The sequence below is a fragment of the Salarias fasciatus genome, chromosome 22 (assembly GCF_902148845.1).
Source record: "Salarias fasciatus chromosome 22, fSalaFa1.1, whole genome shotgun sequence".
Taxonomy (NCBI): Eukaryota; Metazoa; Chordata; class Actinopteri; order Blenniiformes; family Blenniidae; genus Salarias; species Salarias fasciatus.
This window is the reverse complement of record NC_043765.1, coordinates 21970959-21994601: the sequence shown is the minus strand read 5'-3', so window position 1 is coordinate 21994601 and position 23643 is coordinate 21970959. Positions and strand designations below refer to the sequence as shown.

The following is a 23643-nucleotide window of genomic DNA, read 5'->3' as shown; positions in this document are numbered from 1 at the left end:
TTCGGCAATGTAAATAGCTTTTCCTCTTGGATGTGCCTCGTGTTCCATCTGGTCTTTTCAGCTTCTATTTCTCTGCATGGTGGAGTAGTGGTAAGCACTCTCCCCTCACAGCGGACGTCTCCGGTTCGATTCTATATTGTGTGGGAATTCTCCAACACTTTTGTTCTCCCACAGTCTGAAAGCGTGCATTTGAGGTTAATTAGTGGCTCTAAATTTCTCGTACGTGTCAATGTGAGTGTCTCTGTTTCGGCTGTAATGGACCAGTTAGCTGGGATCAGCTTCACCGTGCAACCCTAAACTGGAGAAAGAGGTATGGATAACAGATGGATACACCTCCTGTTTTCCCTGTATGTTGTAAAAGTGATGGATGTTAGAAAAACTCACTGATGATTGGCTTATTATGGATTTCACACTTGCACAGAACAGATGCGTAAACGTTCTCTTGTTAATGATGGGGCTCAACACCGAGATGTATTGATCAGCAGTATATTATTACACTAAATGGACCAAATTTCTGTATCTGGAATCTCTTTAGGTGTTCTCAATGAGGTACTAAACCCTGAAGATGAAGTCAGCGGCAGAAATCACCTTTGTGATCTTAAAAAAAAAACAAGTTTGATGGAAATATAAAGCCCTTGTTAGGTCCAAACTTATCTCCATCATTTGTGCGATGTCTGAAAGACCCGTGGATGTCTGAACTTCAAACAGTGTCTGAGACGCTCCCATGGCTCACATTTCATTAATTTCTTAGGCATTCTCTTTGTTCTCGAGCAGCGTTGACACTAATTTTTCCTCTGTCTCTCCAAAGAAAAATGCTGACAACAAAGTGGCATCTTCTTCGTGCTAAGAGAATCTATCCACAGCTCTCCCAGGAAAGTGCACCATGTGCTGTTTAACATGAGTAAATACTCCTGAAAATCATCAATGATTAATGGAGTCATGTTTTGTGTAATTCAGGGTTTATCCACCTGTTTACCTTAAAAGCCATCATTGCTTTGTAAATATAAAATTTAATTTGTAATAACAATGCCAATTTTCGGAGAATCAGCCAAGACCTTGGCAAGAAATACTGGCTGCTCTTTGATCAGTAAGCTTGATCTGTCCCGCAAGATGTGTAGAGTAGCAGTAAAGCTGCAGTTTCCACTAAATATTACAAAGCGTCATCATAAACCAAGTGCTGTGTTTAGATTTCACAGTGTTGAGACAAAAGCACAAGAAGTTCGCCTGATAGCTACCATCTGGTTTGTGTTTGGATTTCTTCAACAGGTCAGATAAATCAAGGACTCGGCTCCTTTCAAGGTTTTATTCATCAACAAACGAGCTCGCAGTCTGTGCTTGTCTGAGACTCCAGGTCTGCAGCACCATGCATACTAGCCCCTGAAAGTTTCCGTATACAACCACTTTGCACGTCTTGAAGCACCTCTTCAGCTCGGAATTTAGCAAAAGTGTCAAAATTCAGGCTCAATGTCCAATAGAACAAAGACAGTTATGACATTTAATGTTATATTTGTTTGTTTGTAATCCGTTTTCATTGAAAATGTCCAATAATGTCCGATACAAATAAGCACAGTGTTTCGACAAAAACTAACTGAACTCAGGAGTTCACTGCCGTGGAGCGAAGAAAGATGAAAATGACACTCTCTCTTGTCCCTGTGGGGCTTATTTATCAAAATTTGTTTCAACCTACCAGTTGAATGCACTTTAAAAGAATCAAAAACTACCTTAGCGGTCACAAATGTCACTCAGTGTGTCTGTTTTTCTCTCAGTTTTCACAGATAAAAACAACAAAACCTGAAGCTAGTTTGACACACGTTCCTTTTTAGAGAGAAATAAACAGCTTCGGCGGCGTCCCCCCCCCCCCCCCCCCACCCTCCGCCCCCTCCGACACGTCAATATCCGAGTGATAACCGCGGAGAAAGGTTGACCTGTGTAGAACAACTTTGAATAAGTCCTTGCCTAAACATCTCAGACGTGATGAAAGGCTTTGTTTTTCTCGGTTTGCGTTAATGGGCCCCAATCGATGTGGGAGAGCGGTGTTTTTTCTTCACATGTCCTGACCCTTGGGGAAACACGGGGAGGTAATGTGGGAGGGGAGAGATATTGATGCACAACATCGATATCGCTGGGATTCACAAACAGCGGCGTGGTGAAGGGAAGTCCTTACTTGAAGTTTAGGCCGGCTATCGGGGACTCATCGACGCGGCATCAAGGACAGACGCACAGTGCAAAAAGGGCCCCGGCAATCAGTACGGGCTGTAAATTAGCAGTGGGAAACAAAGCAAATACTGATGGCAAACTGATAACGTTCATCGGTGCTTACTGTTCTCCCATCCCGGATCGCCCCCGCCCGTCCCAAACACTCCTCACGCAAGTGGAAATGCCTCTGCCTGAGCGATGCCGGGAACGTCAGGCAGCACAGCACGGCTGCAAAGGGAGGCGCGCATCGCCATGCGGGCTCTCATCTGTCACCGGCAGCAACCCGTCCGCCAGCCGCCATGATGTGCTGCCTAATTGGGGGAGCTGATGAGGTCTGATGAGGCCAGTACTTATTGAATTCCCTGGCCTGTTATTTAGATAATGCTGGAGAGGAGCGGCCTCCCTCATACTTCCCATTCTCATCCATTCACTCCCCCAGCAGGGGGCCGCCGGCTAATCCACTCCTGTTTATAAAGGCTGTAAGAACTGAGGGGATTTGGACACGGTTTCCCCTCGCCAGCACACATCTAACAATCCCCGCTGTTGATTTTACCTCATAATGGGCCTATTGGACAACTTAACCAGATCCCACCACCCAACTCAACCCTCTTGCCTGTCTTTCTTCCTCCCATTCAAGGAGAAGGGGGCCGGCGTATTGTTCAATAATCACACTTTGAAGTAATGTGCTTTTCTTTCTCTTTGCATCTCCAAAAAAGCAATTACCAAACTTCAAATATGTGGCTGTACGGCATTCACCGGTTCACAATGCAGTGTGTGTGTGTGTGTGTGTGTGTGTGTGTGTGAAAGAGAGACGGAGAGAGTGTGAGAGGACGTGCGACAGAGAGAGAGAAAACAGAGGAGGGAAGCAGAAGTTGTGGAGCAGATGGCTAAATGGCGGGATAGCAAACTTTTAATTCTGTGCCTCAGAGTGGTGAAAGAGATGAAGACTGTGAAGTCGCAGAGGGGTGCCAACAGTACTGCTCAGTGTGGGACAGCACATCAAAATGCATTAGAAGTGATGAAAACTCGATGATTAATGCTTTCGCCGCACAGCACAGCCGAGGATATGAATTTCAAATGTAAAGCTTCGAGGGGAGAAAAAAAAAAAAAAAAAAAAAAAAGTCTGCATATAGGTGGTCGGGCATTTATCAGCACCAGCTGCATCGTGGAGACGATCCAACGAGGCAAATTTACTGCCACCAGAGAAGGAATATCTGGCAATCATTCTCAAGCGCGGTAATCAGAGACAGTCGCGTCATAGTTAAAATGAGTCAAAATAGAGACGCGTTGTCTTCTTAATGTATGCACCTTGCGATGTGAAATACTGCTCTGCCAGCTACTTATCTGCCAGTTTGCATTAAAGTGAAAACAGTATGGTGCCAAAATCCCCGAAACACTGACAGCAAAACTGCTTACAATAGTCTTTTTTTTTCCTTCCTTTCTTTCATTTTTAAATCACTGGTTTTAACATATTCAGGAGCATCAGGTGCAAACAGCAGCTGTAAACTGAAAAACCATATACAATCAGAAAATCAGCTCCTCTGAGTTACTGGCCCTCGGAGCGCACGGTCCTATCTGAGGAAAACAAAAGGCCATATTTATAGGGGTCAGCTGCTGCGGCCTTATAGATCAGGGACCATCCAGACGAGGGGGGGGGGGGGGGGGGGGGGGGGGACATTAAGACGGCAGCATTTAAAAGCTTACACGGAGAAGGTACAACCTGGAGTTCACCAGGGGCACGGCGAATCAATATTAGCTCGACTTAGAAACCTGCTGTATAATCCTTGATCTCCAAGGCCATTTGCTTTGCTGCCTGAAATTGGATACACCCTGACTGTATCCCCCCCCCCCCCTCGCCCGCCCCTCCCTCCCTCCCTCCCTCCGCTCCCCCGCTGCGCCGGGCCCGCCGCTGCTCGCTCTGCAAATAAGACATCCTGAAAAATTGATCTGGATGCATCTGTGGCAAGATTACGTCTCGGGCTAAAAGAGAGATATGACTAGCTCAAGGTAATTCATAAATCTGCGTGTCGATGTGTAAGAGGATCAGGATGGGGCCCGCTGAATGGGAAAACCTTCCGCCGGTATTATCACAGCAGCATCGCCGCCGCCGCGTGAAAGACTGCAGCAGCAAAAACAGGCCATTAAGTCAACACCTCTACAAATGTTGGGGGCCGGTAAAGGCCACGTATTGACGAATACCATTATACAGTCTATAGCTCAGGTATGATTAACAGCAGCAAAGGGAAAATAAGTCATTGTTGTTTATTTTGCCTTTAAGCAATGATGCCTTTCGTGGTATAATACATTTTCTTTGATGAATGGCTCGAGTAGGACCAAACGGAAGGGCATTGTTTTTGATTAATTTTTAAACATATCTGTGACATTTTATTTACTAAGGCTTGTTTAGATTTCTCCAAATCCATCTTTTCACAGTTTCTCTTCCTTCCGCTGCTGCAGTAGGCTGTATGGGAGGTATTTACATAAAATTTGCATGATACATGGCCAACTCCAGCGACTGGTTACAAGTTCACCTCCAGCTATCCGAACATGATGCATCTTTGCTGCTCATGTGGATCTGAGGCCGCATGCAGTCGGTGGATCAGAAGCTGTTCCCGAACGGGCTGCCGCGCAAATGCAAGATTGATAAGTCACCTTGTAATTCTTTTCAAAGTAAATGAAAGCGCGGCACCGTTCTCTGTAAATGACAGGAAAGTGATTACATTTTCCTGGCATGTGTCATTCAACAGGCGGGAGGGAGAATTAAACCAGTGGATTCTCAAAACCACACAGTCAATTTAAAAACTACAGAAAAGCTCTCTCAGATACAAGCCATGTCAGCTTAGGCTTTTCGTTTAATGCTCTGATACACTGTCAGTAATTGACTTCTAAAACAAAAAAAAAAACTCTTTAAAAGTGTTGATTCCTGTAACTAATAAATCCAGTGACTTTAAGGGTTATGCCCTTTCAGTGTCCAGAGGATATTCAACTAGCAGCCGTTTCACGCTTCTTTTCTTTAATTCAGCAACTTCTTCATGGATGTAACACATGATCATGTTACAAACATATGTGGGAGTTGAGTGTTTCAGGATCTCTCGGATGTGATGCTATCCGGCCCTTTGTTGTTCCTCCCGGCAAATGAGACAAGACAAACAAAACGCTCTCTTCAAAAGAGAAGCGCCACTCCAGTAACAGCGTTCACCGCTGGGTAGCAAGCAAGACATGAAGAGTGAGATTTGTAAGAAGGGCACATCTTTAGGTGCTTCTCCGCTGTTTTTCTCAGCTTGTTTTTTTATATTCCCATGACGGCGTGTATCGTTAGAGTGGCAGTTGTTGGACTCTCCGAGGCCGATAAGCTCACTGTTTTCCCCCCATTACTTGTGCCCGGTGGGGGGACCGGCAGTTGTAGCGAGACGCGGCGCGGCGCAGCAGGGGTGGTCCCCAGACGCCACAGATTCATACTTTCCACCTGACGCACAGGATAGAGAGAACACAGAGCTGGCAATTACCACACTTCTCTCTCTATATAGCGCGATCCCGGCCAGCTCCGCTCCGCTGTGCTCCGCTCTGAAGGCTGTCTCAGGGCCAAGCTGGAGGTAATGAAAGCAACACACTCCTAATGGACTATTGATGCGTGTGTATTTGTGGGTGTGTGTGTGGATGTATGAGAGGAAGACCGAGAAAGAACAAAGGACGGGTGGGGGAAAGAAAAAAAAAACAAAAACCGAGCCTATGAGAAAATATTCTTTCCACTGCCTGGGTCTATGTTTTTGGATTGGCAAAAAAGTGTGCATTCATGTCTGCGAGCTGCTGCAAATCATCTATATGGGAATTAAGAGAGAGATATTAACTGTGACGGGATGTGCTGCCAGGTGAGGAATGAAAGACGGAGACACTGTGTGTGTGTGTGTGTGTGTGTGTGTGTGTGTGTGTGTGTGTGTGTGTGTGTGTGTGAGAGACATGAAGTCACTGGAACAAGAGGCTTTCCATATCGTCTTTCAGCATTAACAGCTGGCAGACGCAGCTCTTATATATATACAAACACACACACACATATACACACACGTAGCGTACAGGTACTGCAGAGAGACACCACCCGTGGCGACTCAGACACCGTTCCAGTAAATTTCACTGCATGGACCATGTCCCGCTCCAGCTGACGGCCCACCGGCAGGGTGTGTGAGGTGTGTACACATTTTTATTGTGTGTGTGTGCCTGCGTGTGTCCGCTAACCTGCTGGCAGGCGATGGGATGAATGAATGGGCGTCCACTCCTGGAGGTCCGGTCGCACTACAGAAATAGCTCGGCTGACCGCGGTGACCTCTGCTTGTTCCCACACAGCCTGCGTCCTGTCCTAATGGAGGCTCCTGCTCTATTTCGGGGGTGCGGCGGTTAGATTTATCTCGCTGCCCTCTGTGTCCTGGGACGGTGACAGTGACGTGGCCGGGTGTAACTGATGCCACTCTGCTTCCCTGACGCAAACACTCGCAGGATACGATCCGTCAATTCTGGCTCGACGGATGACCTGATTGTACCTCCCTACTTCTTTTATTTTCCAATTGTACTGTACACCTTCAAAGGAAAAAAAAAAACACATGCTGAAGAGGAGGAGAAAATGGGAAGTTGTAAAGGCTGAAACCTGCGTGTTGTGATACTCTGGTGCCTCATAATGAAATGTGCAGGAGATGGAGAGGAGTTGACCAGTGAACCACAGAAAGCAAGTCTGCTGAATTGCTTGCATACCACAGAGACCTTGGAGCATGATTATCCTCCTCAGCAAACTTAATCTTCATTCTGGAGGATGGGCAGGTTGGCTGGAAGGCTATGAGCTCTGTGACCTACTGTATCTGCTGAGAGGCTGAATATTACTCTTTGCGAAGGAAATGCGTCGCCGCAGGTCCTGCATTACTTTGACTGATGGCTAAAACCTGGAATCAGGAGATCCGCGAAGACGACTCGCACGTCCCAATTGTGATAAAGAGAAACCCAATTAGATGAGTAAAACACGCAATATAGAACATTTCGCTGATGATAATAAATGTGATTTGAAAGCTTAGCTGAATAAAATCTACAATTAAAAAAACATTAAATCTGCTTAACAGCCAATATGTCTTTAAGCAAATTAATTTAGTGGGTGCTGGGACCAAGGCAGACTTTCCGTCTGCAGTTGTTGGTATCAGCAGAAAATGAAATACTTGGACACAGCTGACGCATTTCCGTGAATATTCATGTTTAACGACTGTATATTTAGGTGTATTTTTAGGCACTCCATACCTCAGTGAATTCAGCGAGCCGCAAAACACTGCAATTACTTGGTGTTTTCTCCATAAATACATGCACACATTTATAAATATATAAAATCACCATTGTGTGCTTCGGCCTGACTGGGGAGTGGAGCCGCACAGCAGTATATGACTGAAGATTAACCCCAGAAGATTTAACAAGATTAAAGCGGCCCACTCGCTCCTTTGAATGCGGCCGCTCTGACGGCCCACCGGGGTGCAGGGAAACCTGGCTCGACTCCTGCTGCAAGGCAGCGTAATCTGGCCAATCAGATAAATGAATAGGAACATTCCTGCGTGATTATTTTGGAGCATGAGCGCTGTATTTCTGCCAGTTTTCTGGCGATAAAATGATAATAGTGGTGGGGGTTTTTTTTTCGGTGCTGTGTTGGAGCTCCTGATCGTGATGGACTGGTGACCATGTTCAGCGTGAACCCCGGCCTCACCGCGGCCCTCTGCCACGCCAATTCTGATCAATAGATACAGACGATGGATGGATGAGTCATCAAATTCAAAATATGAGTTTAAACAGGCATCTCAACTTCAACCCAACAGCCCTGTGCTTTAATTTAGGACTCGTTCTGACACTCTGGGAAAAAAAGCAAATAGATTCAACTCAACCCACCTCCTACTTCACGTTCGGGTAAATCAACACCTCTTTAGGCCCAAACAATAAAACCAAACCATGATGGTTAAAATCAACAAAGCTTGAAACAACAGAAGTTAAATCTTTACCTTGTCTTAAGGGTATTGTAAAGAAAACGTCCATGTTTGTAAAGACTTTGCCAATCAGAAGCACAACTGCATTAACTTGACAAGTTGTACTATACTTTCAAAGATATTTTCCTCCAGACTAAAGTGGCAGAAAGGCAGATATTGCCATTCTTAGACCCACATGACTGCACAGCTCAATTTGCGATAAAGCAAAAAATAAAATAAAAAAAAACGTAAAAGGTTGTACTTTTAATAACTGGGTTTTTACATTTTACATTCAAAGGCACTTTCTGAACAAGCCCAAATTAGATTTCACCCTTGTTGCTGCTTACTTTGATGTACAAAAAGAAAATTGAAACCTTAACAGCGATGGGGGGAAAAAAAAAAGAAAAAAAAAGAAAGAACTTTAGTCATAACTGTCAGCTGTCCGTGTTGTTGTTAAATCTGCAGCACAGCAGAGAAACGAACACATCAATGAGCAGCCTGAACACACGTCAAACAAAGAAGCGAGGGGAAATGCTCCTCATAAATAACGGCAGCCTCAGGTGGTTATTTTGCTCACACTAATACGGTGTTCACTCATCTATATCCAGTAACATAGATGAGCATTAGGGAGGCCCGGGCAGTAATGTGTGATGTGACGAATGGCGAGCAGAGGAGAGGAGGAGGAGGAGGAGGAAGAGGAAGAGGAGGGGTGCATGCAGGGAAAGTGAGGGATGAAAGACAGCGGCGCCAGGAACAATAAAGGAGGGACGGGTGCATGAGAGAGAGAGAGAGAGAGAGAGAGAGAGAGAGAGAGAGAGAGAGAGAGAGAGAGAGAGGAGAGTATAATAGCAAGGACAACAAAACAGGAGCAGGGTGAGAGGCAGAAAGACAGACCGGGGATCAGCACCGCGGACAGCTGGGCCAGGGTCACGGGGTCAAGCTTAGGCAGCGGTCGTACGGCCAATGTCACGCTTTCATCTCGTCGGCCGGAGATGCCGCATCCTAAACTTTACTCAGACATAACCTTCCAAAAAAGCACAGGTTGATCCAGCGCTCGTTCCCCTCGCCTCTCTAAACCACCCATCACTCTCTTCCCCTCGCTGCCCTTTTCCATCTGTTCTCTTTTATCTTCCTCGCTTATTCCTGTCACATTTCCTCCACCTCTAATCCATTTCTTTCCGATGCACTCCCGCTGTACTTCTCTCCATTACTCGCCCTCGTTATGTGTCTTTTGCTCATAGCAGCTCTCCTCCGTTCCGTCTCTCTCTCTCTCTCTCTCTCCCCACATTAGACGTAGTTGAGTGGAGAGCAAAGTCAATCGTTCCTGTCTGAACCCCTCCAGGAGCTCGTGCTCCTCTCCTCCGCCTAAACAAACTTTGAAGCCAATCAAAGGGCTTATATTATTTTCCCGTAGAAGGGAGCTGCAGCAGGTGAATACTTTATATTTTCAGTGACAGGGCCGCTCCTCTCTCCTCCTCCTCCTTCTCACTGCGAACCACCGGCTTCGCTCATGAATGATACAGTTCAGCGGCAAAACAAACAAAGCGTGACAAATCCAGATTATTGTCTGTAGGCGAGATAAGGTTATAATGAGAAAGTGCATCGGGGGAAATTGATCCTTTTTTCAGGAAGCTGTCTGATTTACTGGGGATGCCAATAATAACTTCCTGTGTGTCCTGCCTCTAATGGGAGGCGGGCGAAGTCAGGGGTGGGGGTGGGGGGGTTCACGCTCCGAGGACAGATTTCATTATGATGCAATATCCTGAGAAGTGTATTTGAAAGGGAGGTTTCGCGGTCAATTATTATCTGTGGCAGGAGTATATTGAAAAGCTGTCTGATTGCCGCTGACAATCGCAAACAGAGACAGAAAAAAATGGCGAGTTTACGGCGGGCGGCGGCGGCGATGGCGGTAAATGAATTATCAATGGGTAATAGATCTGACCTTTTTGTTTCTGTCAAAAAAGAGGAAGGAAAGCATTAGCCGCACAACGATTCACAGATCGGCGCCCACACACACACACACACACACACACACACACACAGACACACGACACGCAGGCGCGCCGCGGGAATCACGTGCGCGAGGCGGTCGGCGGCGTCAGACGCGCTGACAGCCGAGCCACCAGCCTACTTGGCCGCACATTAAATCTACACGCCATAGGGGAGAGGAGCGGGCCCGCCGACAGGCCAGTTATTAGCCAGGGGAATGTGGGAGGGATGGCAGAAATTAACATAGATTACTGGAGTATGACTGACAGTTTCAGAAGGGCTTTTTGTGACTTACCAAGTGATTTGGGACTCGCCTTAATTCAGCGAGGGACGCTTTAATACCGTGGGCTGCCTATGCTATCTTGGCATGGTTGCCTTGGTGAAGATGCCAACAGGGAGGGAATCTTTTTCTTTCAGCGACAGCACCCCCGGCAAAAAAAACGCTCAGCCCCTCCACTCTCAGCGGCGCAGGCCCTGTGTTCTGCTCAGGATAATAGCGACTGTCAGTATTCACAGCTAATGTAAAATCGAATTCTGACGAGAGGTGGCTTTTGTAACACCTTTGAATAAAAACCTGTTTTTATTTTTAACAGGGCGATTTGAAGCTGAAAGACAGAGAGCGAGTAAAGACAGACAGAGACAGAAATTGAGAAAACAGATAAGGTAAAAAGACAGAAATGCCAGACGACCAAGAAAAATAGCAGGAAAGCTTGTACATATTGCATGTTTCCGCTCGGCTCCATCTCCCAGGGCCACTGTGGCTGCTTCCTGATGTGGTTTTCATTATTTATCCAGCATCTATTGGACAATATTGGAAACGACTCTCGGCTCCACTGCCATTTTGGCAGCAGGACAATGAGGCAGGCAACAACAGCGAGAGTGAAGAAGAAGAAGAAGAAGGAGAAGAAGAAGAGTGCATTACTGCATATTCAATCTGGACTTGGTCTGAATAGTCAAACTCTGAAGAAAGAGACAGATTCATCTCAGCCTGCTGCTGTCATTTTGTACCCATCCCTTTTCAACACACACCTCATGGTTTATTTAGCCGTCGTTCAATTGTTGACAATGAAACTTAAGTTGAGCCACACAGCGAGAGCAGCCGAGCACATTCGGCATATCAATGGATATATTTTTTTTTTCTCCGCCGCTGCAGACGTTTGGTATGTACATGAGATTATTCACCTGCCAAAACCAAACAATGGTTAATGTATCTCTGGTTTGAATTACATTTACCATAGGGTGTCATCTCTAAGCTGTTTAATGCATTGTGGGACGAAGGGCTTTAATCAGCGGGGCTCAGTGGAGCCAGCGGATTAAATCACTTTTTATCTGCGCTTCCTTTGACTTTCCCAGCGCTCAGGGTTGCAGTGTAAATCATAATGCGTCCCTGTTGGGCTCACTTCACTATAGTTTATTGCTGTAGTCACATTTCATAAATTCCATTTATTTTGTGTATTGAGTAAATCCACATCCACTAAACACAAGGATAACTCTTTTATTGTTGCCTCCAACTACAAAGTTGATCATTTCTCGGGGCGTCTACGATGTCTGTAATGTGCGGATCCGTTTGTGCAGCAATATAATGAATAATATATTAACATACATGTTCGCATCACAAACGGCAGGCAGTGCATGTATTTTGAAAACAGAATATGTACTTAGCCCGCATGTTCCTGTGCAGTGCATGCATATGAGCTTGTATTTACGCGTGCATGTATGTGCGCTGGCAGCCGACGGGAGCGTCGGGCAGAGCGGCTGCCGCATTGCACAGAATTGCTAAACAGCTGTAGTGCTCCATCAGGGCTATCGATCATGTCCCTCTCTCTGAATCACAATAACACGTGGGCAGAGCCGGGCGGCTGGAGCGGGCCTCAGCGGCTGGCTCGTTGGACGACGGCTACGCACCTTTCATATCAACCAGGCCGCGCCAAACAAACCTGACCTGGATGGCTGATTAGACGTATCAATACGCCGGCGCCAACGGAGCTCACTTCTGTGGAAACTTGCAGCAACACACAGACAAGAATCCAATTTTAGCTCTTGGCATGCAACATGTTTTCCAGCGCTCGTGTTTTATTGCTGATAAAAGTACAAAAGCCCCTCATGTTTAATGCACTTGTTCCAATTACACAGAACGCTTTGACTATAACGACATTGCAAAGCATCTCCTGCCCTGTGAATCTGTAAATACTCACTGTAAAGAAAATATATATTAATTTCAGGTTTTGTTTATGGGTGCTTATAAATCCAGGGGACATATATGTGGCAAGAAATGTTTGTGTGCTCTGGAAGATTGCCTATCCACACCGACACAACTCTGAGTGAAAGTTACAGATACATGCTTACAGCAAAAAACCATGCACTGATCATACCGATGGTCTATTGTTGGTTTTGTTAGTTACTTTTTGAAAGTTCTTACTGTCATGGCTGCAGTGATGTCTTGTTGTTTTCTACTGTTTGATCTCAGAGCTGTTGAATGATTTTGATCCATTTTGACTTGTGTACAACAACATCTCGCATCTGTGGACTCTGAAGTGTAAATCTGGAAGCGACTAATCATTCCGATTGTCGTCCTCCGCGTACCGAGAGATAATGACATGAAAAGATCTCAAAAATACATTAATTCACAGATTTTTTTTTGTATACATAACACATAATCTTAACAAATAGAATCTTATGACATATGATTTAATTAAAATCTTAACAAGAAGAAAAGGGAAGCAGTTATGTGCCATTAGCTGCCATCTGCTGTCGTCCTTCCACGCCGTACATCAAGTCAGTATCTCATGTAATCACATGGAAGTTAGATGTTATTCCATTAAAATTTAAACAGGAAGTGCACGGTGCCCGTCTCCGCCGCTATTAGCCGCCATCTGTTAGCGTTTCCACGATTCTTCGATTTGCCGCGTGCGTCCTCCCCCTCCGCCTCGCGGCGTTGTGTATAACCCGGCGTTAACTTCCCTTTGGTTTGTTCTCCGGCGGTCAGCTGGGTTTTTACAGACGACCCGGCACCTGACGTCCGCAGATTTACTTCCTGACGCGCGACGGAAAGGTTGCGACTCTATATCCTTTCTGAATTGCCACTGGACACACCTGAGGAGAGGAGGCCAGCTATAACAAGAACAACCTCCCATATACTCTCTCACACACACACACTCACATCTCTTGACACGATGTGATTGAGTGGCTAAGCTGGAAACGGCGAGATGTTGGAGAGCGGGCCGGGGAGGCAGCCTGCCGCATCCAGAAGTGTGTGCATGTTTTTGCACAAGCATAAATGTTGACAGTGTTGTGAATGTGCGTGCTACCGTGGCAACTTTATGTGTGTGTGCGTTTGTGTGTGTTTGTGTATAAAAGCCAAACAGGAGTGAAAAAAAAAAAAAAGCCCCTCTCTCATTAGCATTATGTGGATATTGACATTCCGCTCAGGTCAAAGTTAGTGGTGCGTGACCATATTTGTGCTTATGTGGTTTGTGCGTGCGTGTGTGTGAGTCAACGCTCACACAGTGCTGTAGTCATGGCTGTCACACAAGCATAACCAGGCATACGCACACTTACACACACTCACACACACTCCTGCTGTGCTGTGTGTGGTGGGAGCCCCCCGGGGGGTGCCGCTGAGCTGTCAAAGCAGGATGGATGAAGAAGCTGCCCTGCATAGCAAAGGGCTCTGGGGAAATACCACCAAAATGACACGCACACACACACCCACACACACACACACACGCACGCACAAACATATACGTGTACCTGCTGTTCAATGCTGACATTTGAAGACACACACGTGCACGTCAACACAGAAACAAATAGGAATGGAGTGGGAACAAAAATTGTGCAGTTTTCTGCAAACACACACACACACACACACACACACACGCACACGCTGTGTTGGGTTTCCCACTCTTTTGGGGACATTCCATTGACTCCCATTCATTTCTAGCCCTGACCCTTACCCTAACCCACACCAAAACAAAGCGTAGCCCTAAAGAAATGTTTTTGACCTTTTACTTTTTTCAGTAACAACAACATGGTCAAGAAAACGCTGTTTCCCTTCATGGGGACCCAAGAAATGTCCCCACAAATGACATTGTGCCTGGTTTTCCTATATTGTGGGGACATTTTGTCCCCACGACCATACGAAAACCCGCATGCACGCACACGCACACACACACCTAGAAAAAGAGCCTGCTCTCTGCCTCTGCTAGGACCAGAGAAAAGCCCCTGGGTCCTCTGGAGACGAACATCTGAGTTTGATAACAAAAGAATGTCCAGAAATCTCCATTTAGCAGTCAGAAAGTCAACGTGGACAGTGTCTCACACACACACACATGCACGCACGCACACACACACACCCTGAACAAAAACAAAACAGATTTCTTAACCCTCCCACACTGCCAGAAATGTAAGAAGGAAGTAAAAAGTATCAAAGCAGTGGACCGGGGAGCGAGCTCTCATCAGTATTCATGAATTGAACATCTGAGTGAACATTTGAGAATCTGAAACGTGGCAATAACACCATGTTACCTCCTCGGTTTCTGGAAATCATTCATATCAGGATCACACAACGCTGTAATCAACTGCTTAATTTCCAAAATCTGGAAACAAGTCGTAAAAACTACAAAGAAGTCAAGCAGGGCGAGGAGCGCAGGCGGTAAAACATGATGCTCCAGCAGATTTTCAACAACTTGCGTGCGCTGCTTTCACGAGCACAGCGAAATTTAATTAACGTCTCTGGTCTGCTTATTTTTGGTTCGACTTCCAAATAAAGTCATGCAGACGACTGAGATCCGCCCTTCACCTCATCTGATTGTATTTGCTCCGATCTGGTTTTGGAGCTATATCTGAGAAAACAGCCCGTAAGAAAACACGATCGGAACAGTTCTAAAAATAAAAAAGGAAGTGGTGATAACCCAGCAGAGACTTCTGAAGGCAACGTTTGTGGCTTCCAATAAATCCAATTATAAACGGAAACAACATCGAGGACAATAAAAGCTTTGTGTATTTGTATTTTCGGGTGTAAAACAAGAGGGAGGGGGGGGATTTGATAGACCCCCTCAGATGGGACCATGGTAGCAACCGACCACGGCGGACCTTGTAAACTTAACCATTCTTAATTCCACAGAAGGATTTCCTCGATCGGGGCGGTAAATCTCCATGCTTGGCACAAGCCTGAACAATCCATTAACAATAATAAAGCTTGAGCAGCGGGGAGATAGACCCCTTAAAGGGGAAGGTCAGCCTGATATTACAGCTTTAAAGGTTTCCTATTACGGCTCAACTTCAATATAACCGCTCACCTTGCCTTTAATGGCTGCCGGCTATGCAGTGGCTGAGCACATATGGAGATTCTAAATCCAGTCTCTCGGAGATATTACCGGATGGCAGAGAGCGATTTATGGCTCTGTTTCTTGTGCCGCCGGTTGGGCGTGTGAGTGTTGTTAATAAAATTGCCACGGCGGTGAAGGAGATCTCCCCGGCGTCGCCCTATCTGGCCGGGATGCACGGGGGGGGGGGGGGGGGGGGGGGGGGGGGGGACGCCGCAGCACCTGGCCCAGAAAGTGCCTCGGCAGCATTTCTTCCCTTCATCCTGGCCTTTTCCCTCTGACACTTTCTTTCATATCTTTACTCCCCTTCCAACTCACTTTTTTTTTTTTTTTTTTCAGCTGCCACCTCCTGACAGCCCTCTTTTCCCTGGAGACCTGCTCTGTTTCCCACATTTTCAAGGCTTTGTCTCCGAACTTTTGCAACTACAATGCTTCTGCGGACAGGAACTAAAAGACACATTTATGCGCTAACACACTGCTATCTCGTCTCTACATCTGTCCCCCTTTTGAGACCGTTTTTTTTTTTTCTTCTTCTTCTTTCACCCACTTTTTCCCTGCCTGTTTTTCTCCTTGGCCGCCGTCTGGGGCGACTGCAGACAGGGAAGAGATAGGGAGGAGAAAGGACACTGCAACAGTGAGCAGCGGCAGAGGAGGAAAAGAGGGGAGAGTGCAAGCTCTTAAGTAGATTGCAAAGAACAGCACAGAGGCATGAGCGTGAATATTAAAAGGCTTTTCTCCTGCCCAAGAAGTTCCAGCCTGCAGCAAGAGCACCACCAGGGAGGGAAGGAGGAGATGGTGACAGAGAAAGGGAGAGAGAGAGAGAGAGAGAGAGAGAGGGGGGAAAAGACCGATGCAACCGTCAGCTTTTCTGCCAGAGCCGCGACAGTTAGCTTCAGGTGTCAGAAACCACGGTGTACATAATCTATCAAGCTGTCCTCCAGATCTGTGAGGAGATATTACCATAATAGAATTAGAAAGGCGGTTTCTTACTGCAGAGGTGATGATTTTTTTCCCAAGAAAGAGAGAAAGAGAGAGAGAGAGAGATTGGTCTGATGTGGGAAAGCGGAGGAAGGGAGGACTCACCTGGAATGCCTGGCGGGGTTTTCAGGTATTTTCCATTAAAATGCTGTATCACTACTTCACATTTCTCTGTAGACTCCATTCTGAAATGAAACATCAATACATTGAGGTTAATTTAAAAATCTTTTTTACACCTCACTTTGAGCATAAGCTGAAAATGATGATCCCATCTTCATTAACTCGCAGCTACACAGAACCTCCATATTAAATCATTAGGAGGAACTGCTGGGAAATTAATTAGAGACCACTAGAAAGGGTTAGCGCCTCTCTGAGTGGAGTTTGTATCATCCCACTATGCGCAAGAGGGTTTCCTCAAGATACCCCTCCACAAACGACTCTGTCGCCGTGGAAACGGGGGAAACGTATACACACTGAGGTTTTAGGGAGTTTCATGTCTCCCAGTTCATATTCTCCAGGTACTTGGTAGTTTTACAGTTGGGTCACTCAGAAGAGCAATCCAGATGGAATATTTTCTAACACTGAACACGAATTAACCTTTAATTGGACAGAAAAACAGAAAATACCTAAAGATGCTGCATGCAAGGTTAAATACGGCCACTCTGGGCACATTCACGGCAGCAGAGAAGCCCCCATTAAACCGCGTCCTGTTCAGCGGGGCAGTTGAATTCTGTGAATTCTCCAGAGTTCCAGGGAGACGTTCCCGAGCTCGTCGCTCTACCTGCTGTGAAACGTCACCGGCTGCATGAGTCAGAAGTTGATAATGAGATTCGCGGCTTTCGGGGAAAGAGGTGTTATGCGGCTTTTTCTTTGTGCATAATAGAAAAGAAAGAGAATAGAGAACGAGAGCTTGTGACAGATCTGCAAGGATATAAACGAACCGGCAGAAGAAGGTGAAGCGGATAAGAGCTGGAATTCCGACAGGATCGGATCACAGACCAGGAAATACACATCAACACCCGGACAGGGATCGATTGCACATGCTATGCTCACACATACCTTATTATTTTTGGTAGCTTGTGAAAAAATGCAAACATTTCGAAGGAAATTAAAAAAAAAAAAAACAACCTTTAACCCCATATAATGAATAATTTATACGAGGAAAAAAAATTAATGATGCAAACACACTCATTGTCTCACAGAGAATCAAAGTAATTGTTGTTTTCCTTCATCAGAGCGCATGAGTTCAGCTGCTTATTCAATCAATTTATTTTTGTATAGCCCAGTATCACAACAACAGTTGCCTCAGAGGGCTTCAAGATGTTACATTTGTCGGTAAAAGTAAAAACAGTGAATAAGCATAATGGTAATATGTCAATATTTACAGTAACGAGACAGAACGAAGCAACCACCGCCTTCGACCCTCACATCCGGCAAGAAAAAACTCCAAAAACCCAGTGGGAAAAGAAGAAATCTTGGGGAGAACCACAGTATGGAGGGATCCCTCTCCCAGGGACGGACAGCTTTGGCAACAGCTAGCATGAGACAATAAGAAGTAAAGCCTAGGACTATGTTGAGGACAGTCCGTTGGACGGTCCAGCACAAGAACCACGGATCCCAGCAGTAGAACCGAAGCCAGTCCACGGGCAGGACCGACAGGGGTGTCCTCCCGGTCCGGACGGAGCTTGTTCATAGGCCTTCGTAATAGTGGAGTCAGCAACTGAAACTGGAGAAGACTCCCCCTCGAAGGGGGGGACAACAGGTGAAAAGCAATGAACGGACTAAAGGGAATAACATTCAGACATTAGAGGAGGACAGGGCTCAGTGCACCGTACTTCCCACAGCATTCTAGCTCCTGGGGCAGCTTTGTGGATACTTAACTGTTTAAACTAGTATTTAGTTAGTATAGTTTAGTTTAGTTTAATTTAGTTTGGTTTAGTTTAATTTTGTTTAGTGTAATTTGGTTTGGTTTGGTTTAGTTTAATTTAATTTAATTTAGTTTAGTTTAGTTTAGTTTAGTTTAGTTTAGTTTTGTTTAGTTTAGTTTGGTTTACTGTAGTTTGGTTTGGTTTACTTTAGTTTGGTTTGGTTTGTTTTAGTTTAGTTTAGTTTAGTTTTATTCTGTGGCTGGAGTGACATTTCAGAGTCGCTAACCAGACAACACCACAGGCTAAGAGATCCTGCAGCAGAAAACACACACAACGCCATTTATTAAAACAAAACAAAAAAAAAAAAAGACAATTTTAATTTATTTACCAGAGTAATGTTATATCTATGTTTCTAATCAGATTAGTCTCTCATATTTGCTGTAGCGACACCATTTCTACAGCGGCTGTAAGTGAATTTCACAGATAAATAAATGAAATCATCTCTTTAATATGTCTCTTAGTGTTGGGAAAGTAAGCAGGGATTAAAAGTTTTCATCTAATGTTTAAACACTTTCCTGATGGAGTACTCAACTGAACTTTCTCGCTTCAGTCTTAAAATGTCTGAAAAGTTAATACTTTTAACATACTTTAAACACGTTTGGCTGTACTGTACATGTAGACATATATGCTAAATCAATGAATATTCTCATATGTTTATGTTTTCTATCTCGGCACAAAAATACAATAAAGATTTTATTCTGAAAAAAATTACATTTCAGAATATATTAATTATTTTTCTTTTCCAAGCTGCGTCTTGTGTTACTTTCTACTATTTCAATGTTTTTTTTTCTTCCTAATTTGTTTTTTTTTTTTGGGCTTCGATAACAGCTTTTTTCATTTTTAATGAGCTTTCCCCTTCAATTGTCAAATTAAAACTTTACCCTAATTCATGTGTCCCAATAGTTCTACCTTAACATCATTTTAACACAAATTTTATTTTAATTTTCATTCAAGTCTCTTTCAATTTCATAATAAATTAGCTTACCTTTGAAAAACCTCTCGTCCATTCTTTTCTTGTTTTGCCAGTATATATTTTGCTTGTTATCAAATCAGTTTGCTGTGGATCATGTTGAAGTGTACCTACGTGCATGAAAAGACCTTCATTAATAAAATTTGATGCATCAATACACATGTGGAAAAAAAAAAAAGAAAAGGGTCAGAAAAGCTGATCACTGCTGATCTGTTTCAGGGCAGGAACCGGGTCTGGATTCTGGATCGCTGCTTCTGGAAAGGAGCAGCGAATGGTCGCGACAGACGTGCCCTGTCTGACATTGAAAAGGTGAGTGTGTGAGTGTGTGAGTGCGTGTGTGTGTGTGTGTGTGTGTGGGTTTCGAAGCTCCCCTGACCATTCAACACTCAGTGGAGACAGACCATAAATCCTGCTTAAGTGTTTCGGGGCTGTGACTTCATATTTAACAGACGGATCTGACAATGATATCAATCATCTCATCTAACCTGAAGCGAGAGCAAATAGGTGCATTTCCCAAAATGTCACAAGTGTTCTTTACTTACCATAATTTCCATTCTTTGGATTTATAGCTATGGAGGAAAACTGCGCACACTCTTCTCATCACCACATCATCAAAATTCCTGCATCTTAATTGACCGAGACTGGAGAATTTCAAACATCGATCAATGCGTGAGAGACCAGGCTGTGATTTTCTCCGTGCACAGAGGAGTTTTATCATAAAGTTAAATTGGGTTAAGTTACTGCATATTAAACGCAAACATGTTCATGGCGTTACGCCCACAACGCGTCGCTGGTTTTTCCTGTACGCACAGATATTAAACTGGGAGCGTCGTGGCAGCAGAGGCTTGACTGATCGTTGCGCCTTTATGCCAATATGCTCCTGAAATGTGCAGAATTCATTTCATTCCAGATTTCCATGCTTTATATGCCCTCAGCTCCTAAAATACTCACATCATCTTGTCAGCCTCTCAAGTCTCTGTCCTCTGTCTCCCATCCTTCTCTTATCGCCACCTCCATCCTTCTTTTTTAGCTTTTTTTCCCCACCGTATAGCTTCTTTATCGCTCGCTGTGTCCCATTCATCTTACTCCCGGCACGTCCGCACCTTTTCTTTTTGACGTCTCTCTCATTCCTCCCCGTCTTTCAACCTTGCTTATTTCCTCCATCTTTCAGCGTTACCCTCACTCCTCGCTGCCCCATCCCTCTAACTTTCTGTGCCCTCCTTTTCTTCTGTCTCACTTCATCCTTTTCTTTTTTAACATTATGACCAGTCCGAGTCATTTTCACCCCCTTCTCCCGGCCTCTCCCTTCTCTTTTTAGAATATTTAATCTTTCACACTTCCTGACCTCATCAATCTCTCACTGACCCTGTATCCACCCTTTCCTCCTTTCTTTATCTTCTGTCTCAAGACGGCCGGTAACCAGCCCAGAATGACTCAGCTCATCAGTTCATCAGCGCCACTCGTACAGAAAACTTTAATGTTTAGCAGCCAGAGCAGCAGAGCAGGTTAAAGAAAAGTGTTGTGTTTAGATTTTTCCTTCTCTGGATTACTTTTTTCAGCGCCAGGTGAAAGCAATCGCGCAATAAATACAGGAACGTCTCCAAACAACGAGATTGGCAGAAGGGCTGGACCCCAAGAATTGATCCACTGCAATAAGTGGCACTGTAATAATCAATTCTATGTTTTGACTCATACCACAAACCACCACAACAATAAAAAAAAAAGAAGAAGCCTTGAGTGAAAAGTCATTTTCTTCAACCTTTAAATTCATCAAGTTTGGTACACAAGTCTTCTGCTCCCAAAAAAATCTGTCTACGTTATTTTTTTTTTTTTCAGTTTTCTTCAAAACAGGTCCTTCACAGCAGTGGGAGGATTTTCAAACCTGATGAAAAAGCTTGTTTTTTCGGTCAATCGTTGATTGCTTTTTTATTTCATAAAAACACAGACCGCCCATATTTACCTTCACAAAAATTTTATGACAACATGTGCCGCATTCTGGGATGTACTGGACTCACGTACATTCTGCAAAACAGCTAAGAAAAACTTTAAAATTTACATTTAAAAGCTATTATGACGCTATTTTACTGGTCTGGCCTCTCAAGATGGAACTGGGCTTTATGTGGCCCCTGAACTCAGATGTTTTCGACACCACTGCTCTAAAATGTTCCATTAGAAACTGTTTATTTACTGCCTGAAATGTTTCACCAACCAAACATTGTTGATGTTTTTTTTTTTTTTTACTAATACATGACAACACCACAGCTTTCAGTAAAACTGAACCACACAGTCAAACTTTTTCTCTCAAAAAGCAAAAGCCTTGAGTATCATTTGCAGGCAACTTTACTTTAGTTTCGTTTTGTTTTTAAAAGCTGACATTGCTTCTCCTTCTCCACTTTTATGAGAACATAGAGTCTTATACTGGATTCACGACAGCTGCAGCCCGAGAACCATCAGCATGTTTCCTGAAAACAGATCACTAAAATCAGGGTAATTTTATTAACCAAAAATGATGACATAACATCAATTTTATGTTTAACAGTTTCATAAAAAAAGAGTAAATTAACTTCATTATTCTGTGTGAGCGTAAAGTTCTTTCCCCTTCAGCTTTTTGTCTAATATGAAACGTGTTTTGAAACCGCTCCTTGTCTGTATTGTTGAAGTCTGTATTATGATCTGGAAACATTTTTTTTTGCAGAGAGCATCACACGGCGGAGTTTAATTGAACTGAGCTGTTCACACACAGGGTTTATGTTTATACTCTGCATAATCTGTTTACGCGTATGCATGCACACATGCACGATACGCTTCAAATCCATGTTCAACCGCACAAATTAACCTCGTCGCTCACTCACAGACACACGGACCATTGCTCCTTCGTGCTTTCGGTTTTGGAGGCGGCCTGATTACACACCTGATCAGGAGCACAACTAACCTCCTTCACAAGCCTGTAAAGCTGGAATGAAATGGAGAACCGCTGAGCTCATTCGTTTCTCGTGTATTTGTTGTCAAACGCTCAATCTGAACGCCGTTCTCCGTCTATTCCCGCCTCCCTCGGCGCCCTGCCCGGCTCTGGTGTGTTCGCCTCCTCCTCGGTGCCATCTCTCTGTCGCTGCAGTCCGGCGAGAAACGGGAAACAGGCTGCTAGACATGAAGTAAATAAGGCAGGCAGGCCGCTGGGCGGTCGCGGGGAAGCGAGCCGGTCGGCCAGACAGTGTGTTGCTGGTCAGTGAAGAGTTTCGGGGTTGCCAGTCAGTCAGAGAGTCAGCCAGGTAGACAGCCGGGCAGCCCTGCTCTTCTGTGTGAGTGTGTGTGTGAGTGTGTGTGTGAGTGTGTGCCCGCGCGCTGCTGGTTAATGGCATCAGGTGCTGCTGTCTGCAATGATTAGTGCTGGGGCTGGAGTAATGGCCTCTGATAACAGTAATGGATCGGCCCACAAACACTTAGCTCAGTTTACTCTCTCTAATGCCCCTCGCAGCCCGGCCCTCCACAGCTGGCTGTCTGTCGGTCTGTCTGTTGATACAGCTAATGGGACTTCCTCAATTCATAAAACACATTGATTCATGCTTTCTCCTTTAACCAGGTGTCTTTTGGGCCAGTTCTACTTTTTTATTTTGTGATTGTTTTATATCTCTTTTCTGCCACAAGCGATCATTCCACCGATTCCTCAATATTTCTCTGCCTCATCTGCTTCTCTCTGCCGTCACCTTTTCACTCTCTTTATAATAACCTCCAAGATTAATTCTTCATCCCTGACCGTTAGTTTAAACTCACGTCTCTGTCCCCTCTGCTCCTTCACTCCACCCTTCCATCACCTCCTCCCACTGCGGCCTGTCTGAACAGGTGGCCTGTGGCAGGTTGTTACTGTTGCTCCGCTTGTTGGTCCACGGGACGCTCCGAGTGTGTGTGCGTGTGTGTGCGTGCGTGCGCTTGTCGCGGGCGCTTGTCGCGGGCGCTTGTCGCGGGCGCCGTCGCAGGTGTGTTGGCCGATGTGCGGCGGCGGCCCGGTCCGTGCATATGCTCGCGCTTGTGCATGAAGAGGCTGCTTTTGCCAGTGTTTGTGCTCGTCTGTCCCGCCGTAACCTCCGGTAATAGAGCGGGGAATAGGAGAGGAGTTCGGCCCGAGCAGGTGATTAAGAAAAATCCCCGCAAGATGGCGGCTCGGCGGCCGTCAGCGGCCTCCTCTGGGTAAACAGCGGAGGAATGTGTGGAAGGGAATGAGAGCCTGGTGGCTGCTGTCGAGGACAAGGACAGAACGGTTTATGACTTTGGGGGATTAACAA

General features: G+C 45.2%; 1 protein-coding gene and 1 long non-coding RNA gene across 8 annotated transcripts in view; both read right to left on the bottom strand.

Annotated features, from left to right (window-relative positions):
* Positions 1 to 23643, bottom strand: part of rbms3 (RNA binding motif, single stranded interacting protein) — a 298844-nt gene that overhangs the window by 49857 nt on the left and 225344 nt on the right. For all 7 annotated transcript variants that reach the window (XM_030120522.1, XM_030120523.1, XM_030120524.1 and 4 more), the window contains one exon: positions 16571 to 16650. In XM_030120522.1, the coding sequence (XP_029976382.1) occupies positions 16571 to 16650 (80 nt within the window). The remainder of the gene's footprint in view (positions 1 to 16570; positions 16651 to 23643) is intronic.
* On the bottom strand, positions 19170 to 23170 carry LOC115409371 (uncharacterized). Its single transcript, XR_003933940.1, has 2 exons — positions 20315 to 23170; positions 19170 to 19473 (listed from the first exon to the last, which is right to left on the bottom strand). It is a non-coding gene; the product is annotated as an uncharacterized LOC115409371 (long non-coding RNA).